The sequence below is a fragment of the Armigeres subalbatus genome, chromosome 2 (assembly GCF_024139115.2).
Source record: "Armigeres subalbatus isolate Guangzhou_Male chromosome 2, GZ_Asu_2, whole genome shotgun sequence".
Lineage (NCBI taxonomy): Eukaryota > Metazoa > Arthropoda > Insecta > Diptera > Culicidae > Armigeres > Armigeres subalbatus.
Genome location: NC_085140.1, coordinates 67,786,430 through 67,807,591, shown reverse-complemented (window position 1 = coordinate 67,807,591; position 21,162 = coordinate 67,786,430). Strand labels below are relative to the sequence as shown.

Here is a 21,162-nt window from a genome sequence, read left to right as displayed (position 1 = left end):
CCCCACACCATAACATTTCCTCCTCCACGCTTCACCGTACCTTGGATGTGGCACTCCTGAAGCTCCTTACCTGGCCTGCACCATACACGGACTCGCCGTCTGTCCATAGAACCGTTTTCCAGAACTCTAGTGGCTTATCATCATGCTCCTTAGCGAATCCAAGCCGCTTAGCTTTGTTTGTCTTGCTGATAAATGGGCGTTTCCGGAAATATGGTTTTTAGCCCCTGCGCTACAAGACGGCGACGAACAGTTTGACTTGAAACTGATAGTTGAAGGGTTTCCTGGATCTCGCGGACAGTTATCTTCAAGTTCTTCTTTACTTCACGAATGATCTTGGCGTCCGTTTTGCGTTTACCAGGACGGTCCACCACTGATTCGATTTTTTTTTGTTTTTCTAGAAATGTCGCATAGGTGCGCTGAGTTTGTGAGGGTTTTTGTGTCAAGTAAGGTGTTCGCAAACTTCGTTAGGGAATGTTGGAAACTCTAAAAGGAACTCCAATGTTAAAGGTGAAGGTTTTGGCAGTGGTTAGATTTTAGATTTCTCTTGACAGCAACATACAGTAGTGGTACCAAAATGATGTTCAGGTTAAAAATATATTTGAACACAATTAACAAGAAGTTTTTCAATAAATCAGAAGAACGATAAACAAATTCAAATTTCATATCGGATACCCCCCATGATCATTATCGGTGTGCATTGTAATCAATTTGACAGAGCGTATCGCTGCCGTCGAGCATCATTGTGTTACGATCAAATCCACCTGCACCCGCTGGATGATGAGTATTTATGGTTTGTGAAAAGAAAGAATGGCTTACAACATTGAATGCACCGTCCCGCACGGTCGTTAATGTTGATTTTGAGAAATAACCTCTGCCGGACAGGATGAAAGCGAAAGTTCCAGCATCAGGCGAATCACCCTCCGGAGGGAGGTCAACTGCGTACAAGTGGAATTGTGATGAAATTTGAATTTGCTGCAGGAATAATTGAGAATGCAAATTTGATTGGTATTTAAATCGCGCTGGTAGGTACACTATTGGAAAGTCTAGCAGACATATGAAACTTTTGAAGCGAAGCCATTGAAGCATAACAACAACTCATGAAACTAAAGTTGAAGCATAATCACTTTGCTCACGAGTTCTTAAATAAAATCACTTTCCACTTTAAAGAACAGAAACAAGTTTGATTGTCCATTAACCGTTTTGATCCACATTAGAAATGATTCCCAATTCAAATGATATATATTACTAAAAATCCAACTTATAGCCTATTCAGATTACGCCATTAATGACATAATAATTGGCGTTTCAGGGTAAATACGCTTTATGATGTCATTTTTTACGTAATATTCATACGTTTTGCGCTGTCAAAAGATATCCGCAAAAAGAGTCATAAAGAATTTATTACGAACAATTATTACGAGAGAGCTGTTCTAACTGGGATGAAGGAGAAATTCAACAAAACAAAACTGACAAGCGTCGCGCTCTCTTTGCCAGAGAAAACTCTCTGTTTTCATTTCGTTTCGAGTTGAAGTCATGCTCTTCTGTCGCAGCAGGGTCGAATGCATGTTATGCCTTGTTCAGATTACAGTGAATAACATGTTATTCGAAGGTGTTACTCTGAATAACAAAACCGTTCGCACTAGCATTTTAGGTACTATTTGACAGCTGACAGCATGTGTCAAGCGCCAAATTTTTCGAGCAGTTTGTTGTTTGTTTACAAATAGCGAGATTCTTCAAATTAGAATTCAATTATTATTAAACAATTAATCTGTTTGCGATTAAAGAACTGTCCAGGGTAATGAGATTTATTAATTTGATATTTTCTGCGTACTAAGAAGCGGACCAAACTCCGAAGGCGTGAGTTCAGTATGGATGAAACTGATAGTGATTAGTGCGCTAAAAGCCAGAAGTATTTGTGTTCTTTCGTAATTTTATTTGCTCATTTTTCCTTCGAAATCGATAGAACTGTGGTTACAAGTAGGTAATTTCATTAGCTTGTTTATGATGTTGCTTTCTATATAAAATAGTGTGTATTGTTTTAGGTTTCTTCACGGTGAACAGAATGTGAAGTCGAGGATTCCATAAATATTACAGGCAGAAAGCATCAATGGAGCCTGGAAGGTCAAGATGGACTGAAATAAAACAATGTTTAGCAGCTTCAAGACGAGACAACGTGAATTCAAGTTAAACAAAATTGTATCGCCAAAACAGTGTGACAATGGAAATCATGGAACAACTTCAGGAGAAAACAGGATTCCTGGAACCCGAACTAACTCGAGAACTATACGGTGGAAATAAAATATTCAGTGCTATCGTTTGGAGCGACGACGGCTTTTACTGGGGTAAGTCCGAAACAGTTTATTATGCAATATATTTTGGAATTTTCGAAATAATGTTACTGAGATAATAATTTTATGTATTTAGATGCGTCTAGTCCTTGGACCCAATGGGAAGTGTCATCAGTGTTGGTTGTCCTCCCTATTTGGTTGTATCGTTGATCGGATTATTCTGCACCTATTTTGTAGATCCAGTTTTGCTCAAAAGTACAAATCGGAAAACCACAAGTTGCCGGTAGTGATAGTATTATAATTGGTTTTAAGAGTAAGAAACCCACCGTTTTCACGAGGAGTAAAGTAACTCCAATTTTTATAATAAAATAACAATTAAACAACGCAGGATGATATCGCACGTAATCATATCAGAGGAGATGGTATTAGTTGCCAAAATCAGCTAAAACCATTCATCACATTCCATTTATATCTCAACTTAGGTGAACGAGGCCAGGATGGAACTACGTTGTTGTTTCGCTAGGAAGGAATCGTGAGTACTACTAATAAAATAGATACTAGAGTAAAATGATTCAAACGAAATACAGATATTCAAACGCATTCACTTCTACTTCTTCTTTTCTTCTTCTAAGGGTCTACATTCCAAGGAAACCTGGCGCGCTTTTCAACTGGTATCCTTCACCATTTTCTCAGTTGAAATTTAAAAGCTTTTCTATGCCCGCCATTGCATAAGTGTATGTCCTATTTGGCAAGTACAATGGATACATTATGCCGCAATCGAGATTGTTTTCCACCCGAAAACATACTAGACTTAACGAAAATACAAACTTCTTAACTCTGGATTCGCAGTCCTACGCATTCAGTTGAAGGCCTGTTTTTGCCTTTCTCGTACACCAGGGTGTAACGAAAAGGCTATATATTAACTTCCAAGACGATTTTGTGATAGAAGGTCCGGAGACCCATAGTGTAATATACCAATCGACTCAGCTCGACGAATTGAGATGATGCCTGTCTGTGAGTATGTATGTGCGCAAAATAAAACTCACTCATCTTTTGAACACTTATCTTGATCCGATTCATTTGTAATAGATTGCATTCGACAGGGAATCCTGTCCCACTGTTTACTAATGAAAATTGGCCAGACCGAACGATGGGATCAAAAGTTATGGTCATAATACGATTTATATACAAAACACACCCTAAGAAATTCTCACTCATTTTTTTAGTATATCTGATGTACGAGAAAGGCACAAACACCGCTAGGTGGATCAATCAGGTTTTTTTTTAAATGTCTTGACTGCGCATACGAGATCACAGTGTGCGCTTTAGAAACCAAGACGTAGAATTTTACAAGCCTCTACCACATCACTCGTGCTACCTCTTCCATTCCATTCCGTAGGGGACCGAAATTCGTACAGCAGCGAAGTCCGCCCACTTCATAAGATATTAATCAATTGAAAAGGGTTTAGGATAATCAATTTATGAATAATTTATCTAATCCTGTTCATATACTTCATATAAAGTAAATAAAATGAAATTTGAAATTAAAACAGCATTAATGTAGAACAAATAGCCACCCACTAAACGCCCAGTTTCTGGCGCCATTTGTTTTCGTGTTGAACAAAATACCAACAAAAGTAACTGTGTTTTAATGTCAACCTGCGGTTGATACAGTAAGATAAGCGGAATACAAATCTAAGGGATCGCTTCTCAAGGTGCGTATTGAACTATTTACAGTACAGTGATAGTCTAGTCAATAAGTCTGTTTTAATTTAAATATTTAGTAAAAAAATAGTTGTACGGATTTTGATCCATTGATTCGAAATCCGTCCACTCTGGGCGGATTTCGTTTCAGGAGGTGTTGATTTAGGTAATTCATTTATTTTATCATGTATTTCGTAGCTTTTGATGTTTAAATATTGAACACTTTTAAAGTAGAGGCCTTCGAGAATCTGTATCAATGAACAGCGTTTCATTTACATTCGATTTTGTTCTGCGAGTGAATAAATTTATAAGCAAGAAAAAAATTAGTGCACGTCCGATCGTGTTTCCCTTAGCACGCGGAACTATCGCGCAATCATCGAAATATTTTGTGTTGGGTTGTGCGGTCATTTAATCAAATATTTACTGCTCGTTCGATTGTGTTTTTGTTTGAACCTCGATAAAACTACACGCTACACCCGACATACCTTTAAGCAAAATGAACACTATTATTATTTCAGACTAAGGCCGAAGTGACCTGTGCGGTATGTAAGAGTCTTCTCCATTCGGCTCGGTCCATGGCAACACGTCGCCAGCCACGCAGTCTACGGAGGGTCCGCAAGTCATCTTCCACCTGATCGATCCACCTTGCCCGCTGCGCACCTTCTTGTGCCCGTCGGATCGTTCTCGAGAACCATTTTCACTGGGTTATTGTCCGACATTCTGGCTACGTGCCCGGCCCACCGCAGTCGTCCGATTTTCGCGGTGTGAACGATGGATGGTTCTCCCAACAGCTGATGCAACTCGTGGTTCATTCGCCTCCTCCATGTACCGTCCGCCATCTGCACCCCACCATAGATGGTACGCAGCACTTTCCTTTCGAAAACTCCGAGTGCGCGTTGGTCCTCCACGAGCATCGTCCAGGTCTCGTGTCCGTAGAGGACTACCGGTCTAATGAGCGTTTTGTAGATGGTCAGTTTGGTACGGCGGCGAACTCTATTCGATCGAAGCGTCTTGCGGAGTCCAAAGTACGTACGATTTCCAGCCACTATACGCCTCCGAATTTCTCTGCTGGTATCATTTTCGGCAGTCACCAGTGAGCCCAAGTACACAAATTCTTCTACCACCTCGATTTCGTCCCCACCAATACAAACTCGTGGTGGGTGGCTTACATTGACCTCTCTTGAGCCTCTCCCTATCATGTACTTCGTCTTCGACGTGTTGATGACTAGTCCGATCCGCTTGGCTTCCCTCTTCAGTCTGATGTAGGCTTCCTCCATCTTCTCAAAGTTACGTGCCATAATATCTATGTCGTCGGCGAAGCCAAATAGCTGGACGGACTTATTGAAAATTGTGCCACTCGCCACTAAAGCTAAGCCAAAGCGATGTTGAATAGCAGACACGAAAGACCATCACCTTGCCGTAACCCTCTGCGGGTTTCGAAGGGGCTCGAGAATGCCCCTGAAACTCGAACTACGCACATCACCCGATCCATCGTCGCTTTGATCAACCGTGTCAGTTTATCCGGAAAAAATGAACACTACCTATCCCGTATATCCAACATCCCAGTGATTGGAAGTGCAGATGATTCGTCTATAGATCAAGGTTCTGAACTCCAGAATGGTTTGGAGTACTTAGAACAGTGGTCCCCAGCATGCTTACTATCTAGGTAGGGCCGCATAGCAATTTTGAACTGTTGAAGCGGTTCGCAGTACATTTGCATTATTTGTTTTTCATTTCATGCAGACTTTTCCTGCCGCCATTCATATAAGAGTCCCATGTCGATTTTTGACGATTTTGTTTTTCTTCCAGAAATAAGCTTAAAATAACCTCATCTTTAAGAAAAACTGATAAAATAATAGGCTTTGTTCTAGAAATTTGAACATCAAAACTACTCTTGCTATTTATTCTCATAACAGTCACATTCCAGATTTTAATACATTTTTGCACAAAAAGTGAATACAGTTATAGTCAGTTTCAATATTGTTCTCTGATGGCCCTCTGCACATTTTCACCTTTCCCAGTATAAATTGCAGGTTGTAGGACAAAAGGTCGAAGGTCAAAAGGTCGAAGGACAAAAGGTCGAAGGACAAAAGGTCGAAGGTCAAAACGGTCGAAACGACAAAAGGTCGAAGGATCAAAAGGTTGAAACAAAAAAACCGCGTCAAAAGGTCGAAGGACATAAGGTCGAAAGGAGCTAAGCTAAAGCTAAGCTAAAGCACGGGCTAAAGCACGGGCTAAAGCACGGGCTAAAGCACGGGCTAAAGCACGGGCTAAAGCACGGGCTAAAGCACGGGCTAAAGCACGGGCTAAAGCACGGGCTAAAGCACGGGCTAAACCACGGGCTAAAGCACGGCTAAACCACGGGCTAAAGCACGGGCTAAACCACGGGCTAAAGCACGGGCTAAAGCACGGGCTAAACCACGGGCTAAAGCACGGGCTAAAGCTAAGCTAAAGCACGGGCTAATGCTAAGCTAAAGCACGGGCTAAAGCTAAGCTGAAGCACGGGCTAAAGCTAAGCTAAAGCACGGGCTAAAGCTAAGCTAAAGCACGGGCTAAAGCTAAGCTAAAGCACGGGCTAAAGCTAAGCTAAAGCACGGGCCAAAGCTAAGCTAAAGCACGGGCTAAAGCTAAGGCACGGGCTAAAGCTAAGCTAAAGCACGGGCTAAAGCTAAGCTAAAGCACGGGCTAAAGCTAAGCTAAAGCACGGGCTTAAGCTAAGCTGAAGCACGGGCTAAAGCTAAGCTAAAGCACGGGCTAAAGCTAAGCTAAAGCACAGGCTAAAGCTAAGCTAAAGCACAGGCTAAAGCTAAAGCTGCTAAAGCACGGGCTAAAGCTAAGCTAAAGCACGGGCTAAAGCTAAGCTAAAGCACGGGCTAAAGCTAAGCTAAAGCACGGGCTAAAGCTAAGCTAAAGCACGGGCTAAAGCTAAGCTAAAGCACGGGCTAAAGCTAAGCTAAAGCACGGGCTAAAGCTAAGGCACGGGCTAAAGCTAAGCTAAAGCACGGGCTAAAGCTAAGCTAAAGCACGGGCTAAAGCTAAGCTAAAGCACGGGCTAAAGCTAAGCTAAAGCACGGGCTAAAGCTAAGCTAAAGCACGGGCTAAAGCTAAGCTAAAGCACAGGCTAAAGCTAGCTAAAGCACAGGCTAAAGCTAAGCTAAAGCACAGGCTAAAGCTAAGGCACAGGCTAAAAGCTAAGCTAAAGCACAGGCTAAAGCTAAGCTAAAGCACAGGCTAAAGCTAAGCTAAAGCACAGGCTAAAGCTAAGCTAAAGCACGGGCTAAAGCTAAGCTAAGCATCGGCTAAAGCTAAGCTAAAGCACAGGCTAAAGCTAAGCTAAAGCACAGGCTAAAAGCTAAGCTAAAGCACAGGGCTAAAGCTAAGCTAAAAGCACAGGCTAAAGCTAAGCTAAAGCACAGGCTAAAGCTAAGCTAAAGCTAAGCTAAAGCTAAGCTAAAGCTAAGCTAAAGCTAAGCTAAAGCACAAGCTAAAGCTAAGCTAAAGCACAAGCTAAAGCTAAGCTAAAGCACAAGCTAAAGCTAAGCTAAAGCACAAGCTAAAGCTAAGCTAAAGCACAAGCTAAAGCTAAGCTAAAGCTAAGCTAAAGCTAAGCTAAAAGCACAGGCTAAAGCTAAGCTAAAGCACGGCTAAAGCTAAGCTAAAGCACAGGCTAAAGCTAAGCTAAAGCACAGGCTAAAGCTAAGCTTAAAGCACAGGCTAAAGCTAAGCTAAAGCACAGGCTAAAGCTAAGCTAAAAGCACAGGCTAAAGCTAAGCTAAAGCACAGGCTAAAGCTAAGCTAAAGCACGGGCTAAAGCTAAGCTAAAGCACGGGCTAAAGCTAAGCTAAAGCACGGGCTAAAGCTAAGCTAAAGCACGGGCTAAAGCTAAGCTAAAGCACGGGCTAAAGCTAAGCTAAAGCACGGGCTAAAGCTAAGCTAAAGCACGGGCTAAAGCTAAGCTAAAGCACGGGCTAAAGCTAAGCTAAAGCACGGGCTAAAGCTAAAGCTAGCTAAAGCACAGGCTAAAGCTAAGCTAAAGCACGGGCTAAAGCTAAGCTAAAGCACGGGCTAAAGCTAAGCTAAAGCACGGGCTAAAGCTAAGCTAAAGCAGGGCTAAAGCTAAGCTAAAGCTAAGCTAAAGCTAAGCTAAAGCTAAGCTAAAGCTAAGCTAAAGCTAAGCTAAAGCTAAGCTAAAGCTAAGCTAAAGCTAAGCTAAAGCTAAGCTAAAGCTAAGCTAAAGCTAAGCTAAAGCTAAGCTAAAGCTAAGCTAAAGCTAAGCTAAAGCTAAGCTAAAGCTAAGCTAAAGCTAAGCTAAAGCTAAGCTAAAGCTAAGCTAAAGCTAAGCTAATGCTAATGGTTCGGTGTTTTTGAGGTAATAAAGTTAGAGAATTCGTTTTCTTAGATAGTTAAAAATCACAACAATGTTGCTGTTAATGCATATTTTCATCACAAGATTGAATATTTATCATTTTTTCCCCTTCATTATTTCGATAACAATGAGCGAAAGCAAGTTTTATTTTCGATATGAGGATGTTTTGAACAATCGGTATGCAAATAGTTTTCAAAAGACATCTAGTGGATATTTTTCTTCGCAAGAAATTTTAGTTTTATCTATCTCTTCAGTCTATCGGAATAAGGTATGAAGAGAAGAAATTTTTGGAAAGAGAAAGAGAATTTATAAATCTCTATCTATAAAGAAATTTTCCAATATTTTCTTGTACCTTCGCAATTCGGCTGCTGATCACGCATTTTTCTTCTTTCCTCCAGGGTTTATTTCGATAGCTGTGAATCTTAATATGTTCCTTCTTTATTATCATTGTGATTTCAGTGGTATTTGGACTAATATACATAAGAAAACGCCTGATTACATTAGATTATATTCATAACTAGTTTCGCCATTGATTGCATTTTTTTGGGAACGAAAGGGTTAAGGACAAGTGCTTAAAAATAGGTTATAATTTTGTACGTGTTTTGCGCACATACACAACACGCACACATAGACATCATTTCAAATAATTTGTTAAACTAAGTTGATTAGTTTATAACCTTGAAAGGCCCATTTTTCCTATAAAAGTTCATCTTCAGGGTAAACATATAGATTTTACGTACACTTAGCGTTCAAGGAGGCAAAACCAGCCCTCCACTCTATTACGAGAATTCCTTAGAGACCTATTTCGTTAAGCCAATGAAATTATTCAACAAAAGATACTCAGAGCAAATATCTTTTGATTTTAGTTATATGTAACTACTCATCACAATTGAAGTTCAAGGTAACATGGGTTTTCCACCTACCCCAACCCACTGGGGTAAGTGGAAAAACAACTCCTAATTTTCAAATCTATTTCCATAAATTTCAAGCGACCGAAATGGTAAGAATTATCGCACAGTTGGTGCAAAATTTACTTTTTTGCAATTCCTGATCATAATATCTGGTTTACAGTTCGTCTTTGAGTGAGGAAACGGAGTATTTTTCCATACCAACGAAATGGGTGCTCTTATGAACATTATGCAACTCAAATGGGTTGCATAATATTCATTATAACATTCATTTGGGTGCTATAATGAAAAACCAACATCAGAACAGTAGTGACATGACTACATTATGGTGAATTAGCTTGGGTAAGTGCTCAAATAGTGTATTCTATGCGCCCCGTAAGAAATTAAATAGTTTGGTAGACATGACATCAGAAATTTCCCAAGGCAAGTACATCTATCGCTTCACGGCTTATCGAACTATGCAATGTGGCACGGTAACATAAAATCTGATTGTTCTCCGCAGCACCATAATTTAATGGCAAGAATGATTATGTGGAGTAAATTAGACTGTACAATTTTGGTACAGATTTATCAAATTAAATTCATTTTTCGTCATAGCAAAAAATAGCGTGTGCAACTCGCTGCAAAACTCGATTTTCTCTGCACTCGTAGTATTTATCCAACGAGGCTGTACCACTCGTGCTGAAAAAAATCATCTTTTTGCAACTTGTTGCACAAACTATTATTTTTGATACCGCATTTTGATTGAATGCATTTAGATCATTTAAACTGGCTTTACACTAGTTCAAACATGCAATATAGATTTTTCCTTTTCCACTTCCCTTCCTTTTCCAAAGATGTGAATTTGGCTGAGAAATGCCTGATATATTACTAAGCCTAATCCCGGCCAATATGACCTGAACACCCGGCATAATGAAAAACGACATACATAATTACATATGCGTTATCAGATATATTGTCACTATTCACATCATTGTTAGCATACCATTTTAAGCTTGATTCACCATACCAACCCTACATAAACACTTACTCTTAGTACATGACATGCTGTCGATGTATAATTATATAGTTCTTGAATTGTACATCTACCAACTGATGTATTGTACATCGAAAATTTTGTTCGAAAACACGACCGGCTTTAAATGTTGATTATACTTAACCGTCCATTACTCATATGGTCGTTTGGCCGTTTACCATCTGAGCTACTGTTTAAACAGTTTATGAGACTGTCCATTTATAGTTAACTACTATTAGTAAGACCATCGTAACAATAACGCTTATTCTATTCAATTATAACAGATGCGGTCTACGTATGGTCCATGATTATGCGGGATGTGCTATCGTTGACACACGGTTCGATAAGTTTGCTCTTATTTATACCCTTTACTGTCAAGAAAAACGCAGTGTTGACACACTTACTTAGTTATCAGCTTATTTCCTATATGTATGGTGTAATGTTAGACTGATTCAAATTAATATCAACGAAATCACATACGAGCTATTCTAAAAGAATAATATATCAGTATTCACGAATTCGATAGGCAAAAAGATGAAGACGGCCTATAGTGAAAAATAATAAAATTCTTTATGGTGAAGTATTTAATGGTGATTTTAGAATACATGTATGAAATTAAAAACTAATGGATGTTATGCTACGTTTTGACAGGGCAAGTGAATTGAACATCTCAGTTGAATTCAATTGACTTGCCAAAAGTTGAACATGTTCAACTTTCATTTCGTTCAAGTGAATTGAACTAAGGTGTTTACACGTTCAGTTCGCGTTCGATTCACTTTGCTCAATTCACTTGCCTTGTCTAAACGTAGCATTAAGTACGATGGAAATAGTAAGCTAGATAAAGAACAATACAATTTCAATAAATATTTTCTATTAAAGTAGCTCCCTATTTTTATTGTTCTTTACAACCATTAGTTTTAAATTAAAACTCGTTTTGAATTTTTTTTTCGGGCATTTTAAAACCGCTGTTCTATAGTTCCTCATGGGAGATTGTTTGTTTCTCATTATCGATCGTCTTTTTCTTCTTGTCACTTGAATTCATCAATTTGAATGGTATCCATATAATCCAACCGTCTGAGACGAGTTTAGTACTTTCCATTCAATTCCACTATATATAAGTCCGTCCAGCTATTTGGTTTCGCCGACGACATAGATATTATGGCACGTAACTTTGAGAAGATGGAGGAAGCCTACATCAGACTGAAGAGGGAAGCTGAGCGGATCGGACTAGTCATCAACACGTCGAAGACGAAGTACATGATAGGAAGAGGTTCAAGAGAAGACAATGTGAGCCACCCACCGCGAGTTTGCATCGGTGGTGACGAAATCGAGATGGTAGAAGAATTTGTGTACTTGGGCTCACTGGTGACTGCCGAAAATGACACCAGCAGAGAAATTCGGAGACGCATAGTGGCTGGAAATCGTACGTACTTTGGACTCCGCAAGACGCTCCGATCGAATAGAGTTCGCCGCCGTACCAAACTGACAATCTGCAAAACGCTAATTAGACCGGTAGTCCTCTACGGACACGAGACCTGGACGATGCTCGTGGAGGACCAACGCGCACTTGGAGTTTTCGAAAGGAAAGTGCTGCGTACCATCTATGGTGGGGTGCAGATGGCGGACGGTACGTGGAGGAGGCGAATGAACCACGAATTGCATCGGCTGTTGGGAGAACCATCCATCGTTCACACCGCGAAAATCGGACGACTGCGATGGGCCGGGCACGTAGCCAGAATGTCGGACAGTAACCCGGTGAAAATGGTTCTCGACAACGATCCGACGGGCACAAGAAGGCGAGGTGCGCAGCGGGCAAGGTGGATCGATCAGGTGGAAGATGACTTGCGGACCCTCCGTAGACTGCGTGGTTGGCGACGTGTAGCCATGGACCGAGCCGAATGGAGAAGACTTTTATATACCGCACAGGCCACTTCGGCCTTAGTCTGATTAAATAATAATAATTCAATTCCACTACGTTTTGTTGTCTTTACAAATACGTATTTCGACCTGAACTGTAAGGCCGTCTTCAGTGTCTCGTACTTGACTCGACTTGAAGAAAACAATCGCAGCTTGCACTATTTATACACAGATAAAAATATGTTGGGATTTTAAAGAGATTTTCATGCACATATTTGTAGCATGCACATAAACATAACATTCAATCGATCTTACTGCTTTATTAAACCGAAATAAATTCAAACCGTGCTTGCTTGTAAAATTCAGCCAAATTTAATTGAATATCTAGTGTTTTTTCGCTGCAATTTTACACGTCGTTGAATTTTCAGAGCTCACACTATTTATACTACGCTACACAGAAAAAAAATGAAAATTATCGAGCGCGTAAAAAATAGAACGTGGGAAATTACACCATTCTTAGCGTACATGGATCTTTTCCAACAAGTTCGCCCTAAATGTATGCAATTTCCATAGCATAAATCATATCAAAAGTGACATAATGCAATAGAAATCGCATACATTCAGGCGAAAATATCGTTTAAATTTACGCTCTTTTTGGCATTCCCTTTATGTGCATTAATTTCGTGTAAAGTTCAATTATTTTTTCTATCTGTGTAGGTACCTAATTTAGCTTCACCATCGTTCACATCATCTTTTTCGCAATTTTCCAAAAAAAAATCCATATTTTGAACCGCTTGCATCACACTCATGCCTTGCCAGGGCATAAAACACTCGCCGTACGACACGTTGCTGGTTGCCAATACGCTATGCATTCGATTTTGAAGCAGTGGAAGGTGTTATTTTCAGAAAATATTGTTGAATCAGCTCCAAGAGTTTTGATGTTGATTTTAGATATGTATAATTGTGAACGTAGTACGTGCACATAATATCCTGCGTTGCGCAAATTATGTCGTTAGGGCCTTCCGTAACTCGAGTGTGGTCTACATAAACGTAGTAACGGGTGGCAACTAAAAAATTGGAATGACTTTAATACTTTTCTTTCTGAATAATAATACTTTCACAGAAATATGACTTTATTTGAATCAATCCGTAGAATGACTCCTTAGAATTGTCACACATACACTTTCACTCTAACATTCCTCGCAATTTCGTTTTTGGAACCAATGTCAATAGGTATTTCAAGCTCTACGATCATTTGCTTGCGTCTGCATTAAAAATATTTTTCCTGGAATCGAGAAACTTCCCCTAAAGCTTCTACTGTTTCCTGTATTGCTCAATTGGTATTACGTTACGCTTTGAAAGAAGTTTTAGAAAAAAAGCTCCCAATATTTTTTAGCCACAATCATTGGATACAGATCATTGTTTTCTTCCATGACTTCGTCATTTTCATTGCCGAATTTTTCTCCGCCACTATTTTCCCCAACGTTTGGTAAGCAATGCGCATCTGGTGATGATTCCTGATCTGATATTTTGAGTCCTCTTCTGTGAGCGTACATTTTATGTTGCTTGTGGCAAAGGGCTGACAATAAACAGGCTGCCCGGAAGCAATATAAACAACGGTATGCTTCATAATTTGCTCAAAACTATATTCTTCAAAATCACATTCCACAAGAGAACACTTGAATCTTCTGGTATGCTTCAAATCTGGATCGAAATGACGGAAACGCAAAATTTCTTAGCGCACTCAACAACCGGGCATACAAATAATTCAGTTGTTCTGTGACTGTGATTTCAAATGTGCACTTTATCCCTTATTTTTGAATAAGTCGATCTACAATTACTGCTCTTTGAAGATTTTCCATTTTACCACCTTTTTTTTTATTTTTTTCCGTCGATCGCACATGAACAACACGAAAGAAAATATGGCGGACGTTGAACTATGTAAGGCGCTGTGCAGGCTCACTTTGAACTTATTTTACACGGCATTGTGTAAAATTATAGGCGAGTTAGTTTCATATTAGACTCTATGACGGAGAAATTTGTGAACATGGCAAAACGAACAAATAAATTTACATGCTAAACTGCCCATAAATTCATAACAGTCCCATGAAGATAGGAAATCAAGCAAACATGGAACTGTTATGAATTTATGGGCAGTAAATGGCATTCCATTTATGTGCATGATTTGAACTGTAAGTTTACATTACTTATACGAGTACATGTCAAAACTTTTTTTTCTGTGTAGTACAAATGGAAGCTTTTGAAAAGCCCTTTACCAGAATGGAATATCAGATCATCATGTTGTAAACGTTGTGGAAAATTTTAAATTGTGCAAAAATGCTGATTTAGAAGGTTTGAAAGAACAATATTTGAATCATTTGAATACATTCTGATTAAACAAAGATGGTCAATATTAGCCATATTCTTAATTATATATATATATATATATAAACAAAGTTGGTGTTTGTACGACCGCGCATCAATCGGGAATGGGTAGACCGATTCGAACGGTTCTATATTCGTTTTGTTCATCTTTTTACAAGGAAGAATGTTATGATATAACTGGTAAAATTTTAAAACCGAAATAAAAAATGATCGATGAATCGATTTATTATGCATTTTGCACGAGTTTTTTTTTTTATACATTATCTTATTATCTACACAGCAAAAAAATATGAAAATTATACGTGATGGAATTTATACACACACTCAAAATATAAAGCTGTAATTTTTTGCTGAATACATTTTTCCGTTAAACATAACGTAAACTGTTTAATGTATAAAATCTTATTATCTACACAGCAAAAAAATATGAAAATTATACGTGATGGAATTTATACACACACTCAAAATATAAAGCTGTAATTTTTTGCTGAATACATTTTTCCGTTAAACATAACGTAAACTGTTTAATGTATTCACCAGCATATAGAAACATATGTTTTATGATATAATTTCCCATTTCAAACTGATATTTAATGTGAATGAAGCATAATTTTACGTCATACTCTCATTTTTCTATCATACCAAACGTAAATTTACACGCCATTACCAAGTTCAACGCCGCGCTCTCAAATCAGGTTCAAACGTTTTTCAGTCGCCATATTGAATACGCGTGATCTGTGAAAAAAGGTTTGTTTTCTATCGATAATGTCGCGAAAAATCGTTTGTAGTTGCGGAAATGCAAGTGAAAGTGTTCCGGATTTCATTAATCACATCCGGATACATCGCAATCTCCTATTTTTCAAGTGTCCAGTCGATAAATGCGAACTCGCCTTCAAATCATACAGATCTTTCCGTAACCACTTGAAAAAGCGTCACTCTGCTGCTGTCGTTGGCCCTTCTCGGAAATGCACACTTGCATTTTGTACATTTGAAGACACGGATATTAAAAGGATTTTCAAACATGCTCAAAAACACATTTCGGATGGTCAGCCTGTGTATTGCCCTTTAAGATGCCCGAGACGGAAGCCCTTTGCAACATTTAATAGTCTAAGACTTCATAACCTCTACGCCCACAAATTTGACTTTGTCCAAATGAGAAAAGATTGTATAGCTAACGTTAATGCGTCAATCCGGGAGCCAGATTTCAGTGCCGAAACACCATTGAAAACGCCTCCGAGGACGGAGAAGAACCGATCAATTCTGGAAGAGCTGATGGTTTAATTGATTCAGTCTACGATTTGGAGTGCGCAGTGGAGAAATTATTGTCGTGTTTGTTTTGAAGCTACTGTCCAAGTACCACATCACAGAAACCGCAATACAAGAAGTAGTGGAAGTATTATTTCAAGTAGGAACATTGCAACATAAGATAGTGAAACAGAAATGTGAAGTGTTAAGCGGTCAATTGTAGATTTGCAAAAAGATAATAACCACATTGAATGTTTTTATCACTATGTGCCTATTTTAGACACATTGCAAAGTCTTCTTAATGACAAAATAGTGTATGACGCGATATTTGGGTTGAAAACATCACTTCCCGGCTATTTGTGTGATTACACTGATGGCCTCAAGTTCAAGAACAGTCCTTTTTTTAATGACAAAACATTGAATCTGTTTATTTATCAAGATGCCGCAGAGGTGGTGGTTAATGCCATCGGTAATGCTACCTCATGATACAAACTCTATTGCATCTATATGGTAATTGGTAATGTTGATCCGCATTTGAGAGGCCTAACAGATAACGTTCATCTTGTTGCGCTTTGCAAAAACAAGGATCTTGCGTACTTTGGGATGGATAGTGTGTACCGAAGGATGATTGAGGATTTAAAGATTTTGGAGGAAGAGGGTATTGTTGTCAATGTGGAGGGAAAAGATGAACGTATTTTTGGATCTGTATTCACAACAATGAACGACAATTTGGGCGCTCACCAAGTTGCTGGATTGACGGAAAACTTTTCCAGGAGTTCTTATTTTTGTCGCACTTGCTACGTCAATCATGATTCTTTTGCAGAAGATCCACTATGCAAAGCAGAAAAAAGAACACCCGAGAGCAATGACTATGACTTAGAAGTTATCAGAGAAGATCCTCAAAAAATCCCATTCCGTGGAGTGAAACGAAGTTCTGTCTTTAATGAGCTCCGGTACTTTAATATTTTTGATTGTGGTTCTGCTCCATGTATAGCCCACGATATATTTGAAGGTTGGGCAAACAGTGACATGTTTTTGATTCTCAAAAGAATGGTCACCGAGCGTACTATTTCATTGAATTTTCTGCAAGGCAGAGTCAATAGTTTATTCAAGCAATTAAAAATAAATACCAAGATCGAATTCAATTTCACTCGAAAATCCAAAAATATTAAAGCTAAAGCATGTGACATTTGGCATTTCATACAAATTGTGCCATTTATATTCATACAAAAAAATGTTAATTACAACGACCCTATGGTTAAGATGTTATTACTTATCAAGAAAATAACAGATACCGTCACGTCGACAATAGTTTCAGAATCGCAGATACGAATCTTAGCATCCGACTACGAGGAGTACATTGAAATGAGAGAAACTCAGTTTTCAGTTCCACTGCGCCCGAAGCACCATTTCTGTACACATTATCCCCAACTTATCTTATCACTGGGTCCTTTGATGTCCTACTGTACGCTTCATTGCGAAAGGAAACACTGTTTCTTCAAACGGTGTTTGAGAAGCACATTGAATTTCAAAATGTTACTAAGTTTTGTACGGACCAGCATCAGTATTATCAGGGGCTACTGAGTACTCAAACAGTTCGATATCAAAAATGATTTCATGCTCGATAATTTCATGGAAAACATGGAATACCTTCCAATGAAAACACAAGACCTTTTGAGGGAGCACGAACTTGATAAAATTTCGAATATATATGTAGAAAAAGGCAGTTACCTAGGCTATAGCTATGAGAGTGGTAAATATCTGTTTCTGGAGCATGATGAGTACGGCGAGAATTTCTATGTCATGAAAATCAACCTAATAATATACAACAAAGTATCACGAAAGATTGTAGTATTGGGCAGAAAAACTACTGTATGTAATGTTCATGAAAAAGGGCTAATGAAAATACTTGATGCTGATGACGCCGAGGACCGTCTAATCTGTAAAGGCATAGAGGAGTTCATAGACCGGGCACCACTGGACTCCTTTCAAGAGAAAGATGAAACATACTTATTCGTTAAACACTCGATTCCTCTTATGTAGCTTATTCCAAAATGGACACGATCGCGGTTTACAAAATTTGTGATGTAACCCGTATGAATCGACATACCGTAACCGCAGGCAGGAATGTTATCAGTTTAATGAAACAAGGTATTTATATATTGAACAATGTTGTTTTCTTAGATACTAACGTTGTATCTATTTTACAGGCTCACTAATGTTAAATAAACCAATCTCTCAAATCGTGCTGGAGAATGATGGATGCCAAATAACAAGCGATTTAGCTTTGGCTGCTTTCACGAACAGTTTATTTATGCTACTTAATGCCGAAGAGAGATGGACATCTGAAAATGTAAATGTTACATCGAAAGACACAGGTACGTATATCAATACCTATTCTCGACCATTCTGGCAACACAATATTATATTCTTCAAAAGCAAAATAATTTTCTGTCAAACTTCCATTCAAATGAAGTCATATTATCATTACAATTATCTCACATATTATGTGAATTGAGAATGCATACAATTAAACTAGCAATCAGCATCATTTACTTACTATGTATCAAAGCAGGCGGTTTAGTCAAGTCCTTGTTTTATGTGGAGATATTATGTACGAAAATCTACAAACAACTCATAGTTCTCCCGTTTTGAGGCTGTTGCATCCTTTAAAAATATTCAAATTCACAGCTACTTTTCCTTTCATTCAAAGTATGTAGCTCTGCCGGCGTTGAAACTCAATATACATTGCTGATGCACCTTAAATATTCACTTCGATTTATGGTTTGTGTGCCTTTCACAACACTTGAACATTAATTCAAATAAGAAACACTCATGCTCAAAAATCACGTATAAGTCGAAGTAGAACTTTATCAAAACATACGTTCGCTTCAACCAACATTTACTTAAAAACATAGCTTTTTATGTCGACCAATTTCAAAACAGATGAGTAAATCACTTTCTAATTTTCAATTTAGAAATGAAGTGTCAGATGAAAAGGCCCATCATCAGCGATTAAGGACAATGTTCCACCTAGGCGAGGGCTAATAGACCAAGCACAATGGATACACAGAAAAAAATCCGTGGTAAAATTACCATTGTGTTGTTTTTAAAACTACCATAAAATTAACCATGGTTTCAAAACAATTTACCAATGATTTAGTCGATGTAACAACATTCCGCAGGGATCACAGTTAATTTTTTCTGCGCGCATGGTAAAATCAAACGGGTTTGTTATCTGCTGAAAATCGTCAGTGCATATTCTAAAAATAACCCTCAGAATGGTAGATCGCCATATTTTTCGCATGTACGCTTGCGTGCATTTTGACAGTTTTGCCATCTTATGCTACTGCGCTGGTAAACAATTAAAACTCGCGCCTGGTAATCTTAACTGGTAATCGAGGCTGGATTGATAACATAGAGAAACAATGTCAATTTGGAACAGCGAGTTTGCTGTCAAATCGGTTGTTCCAATCGAGCACAAGTGCAATTTGACAGTTCATTGATAATAATTTTAATTCTTTTACGTGATGTGATGCGACGCGACGCAACCAGTGCAATTTTACAGTTCATTGGAACACGTATCGAAAAAACCTTATAAGTTATAACAAAAAAGCATTCGAAAATACTAATGCACTTCATTATGCCACCTAATGAATGATCCCATACGAAAAAGCTAATAACATTCATAAGTTAATGAAATGTACATATATGTTTTGGAATGTATGTGGCTAATGCGATGTTTAAGTTTTTTCTCATACATATCATTAAGCCGCTGCTTTGGCAAAAAAGTGTTAGAAATCTTAATAATAAATAACCCTCCTTAGCCGTGCGGTAAGACGCGCGGCTACAAAGCAAGACCATGCTGAGGGTGGCTGGGTTCGATTCCCGGTGCCGGTCTAGACAATTTTCGGATTGGAAATTGTCTCGACTTCCCTGGGCATAAAAGTATCATCGTGTTAGCCTCATGATATACGAATGCAAAAATGGTAACTTGGCTTAGAAACCTCGCAGTTAATAACTGTGGAAGTGCTTAATGAACACTAAGCTGCGAGGCGGCTCTGTCCCAGTGTGGGATGTAATGCCAATAAGAAGAAGAAGAAGAACATTATTATTTTTACGGTAATGATTGCTATTCTTTTACGTGTGTCGCGTCGCGTTGCATCACTCATAGCGTTTACTCTGGCTTGCCCCTTAGGTGCCCGCCAGAGTAAACGCGACCGTGCGATGTGACGCGACGCGTGCCACGCAAAGAAATAACAATTATTATCAATGAACTGTCAAATTACACTGTCTCGTCGGCAGTACTGCTAGTTTTCGTGACTGTCATGTGAAAGCGAAAACAGTTGCGTTTTCATTTTCAAGAGACCAAATGAAAATGTAGCCGTCTCCCGGTCACCTGTCACATTACAAGCAGTCATGATGGGAATGTGCTATGTTTTGAAATCTAAATTTCTAAATAGTTTTAATAGATTTATGCAAATAACAATGACTAATCGATACAATGATTGTATTGTTTTTGATTTTCGAGTTAGAAGTAACATTATTGAAGAAGAAACAGCTTGTTTACACTAGTTTGATGCGCTTTCATGAAATAAAAATCTGTGAAAATTTGGCAGAATTCCTTTCATTGTTTATGTTTTCTATGAAAGCGGGAGAGAATAAAGTGTAAATATCGCGTGACCTCTCTCAATGAAAATGAAAATCTCAGTACTGCTCGTCGGGCCGTCGCGTTTAGTCTGACTGCACCTGTTGATGGTGTTAGTTTGCATGCAATCAGATTTATCAAATCGACATTGTTGTTTCAAAAGGGCGAAAGTCGCAAACGTAAACATTGACTACTTCTGCTGATTTCAGGAAGATTAGAGACTTCTGGCGGTATTTTCCACTTCCGTTCGATAGAAGGCGCGGAGCGCCACCAGTTCCATGTGGTTGTAAGCTGGGAGCGGTCCTAGTTGTTGAGGAATTTGCAGGAAAAGGCATTGTTTACGTTTGCGACATTGGCCCTTATGAAACAACAGTGTCGAAATCATAGTTTCACTCTTTGTTGTCGTTTTGAATATTTGGTATAGGATACTGCACGGACTGCTTTGTCTCTTTCTTGCTGCAAAGAAATTTGAAAACAACAAGGACAGTAAACGTCAAAATTTATGAAGAACAAAAGAAAGAGATTTTCTCGTGCAGTGTCCTATTGAGTTCATTGATAATTACTCTAGACCAACATTTGAAAAGGGCTTATCAGCCAAAATTTATTCCTTTTATTTCTTTGTCTACATATATATATATATATATATATATATATATATATATATATATATATATATATATATATATATATATATATATATATATATATATATATATATATCTAAGTATGCGGACAAAGAATCCAAA

The 21,162-nt window shown here is 38.6% G+C and overlaps 1 protein-coding gene across 1 annotated transcript in view; it reads left to right on the top strand.

Moving 5' to 3' along the window:
* Positions 1–17,408: 17,408 nt before the first annotated feature.
* LOC134209019 (uncharacterized) overlaps positions 17,409–21,162 on the top strand; it is a 20,888-nt gene continuing 17,134 nt past the window's right edge. The window contains exons 1-2 of the mRNA XM_062685000.1: positions 17,409–17,919; positions 17,979–18,146. Coding sequence (XP_062540984.1) covers positions 17,823–17,919; positions 17,979–18,146 — 265 coding nt within the window. The 5' untranslated portion in view covers positions 17,409–17,822. The remainder of the gene's footprint in view (positions 17,920–17,978; positions 18,147–21,162) is intronic.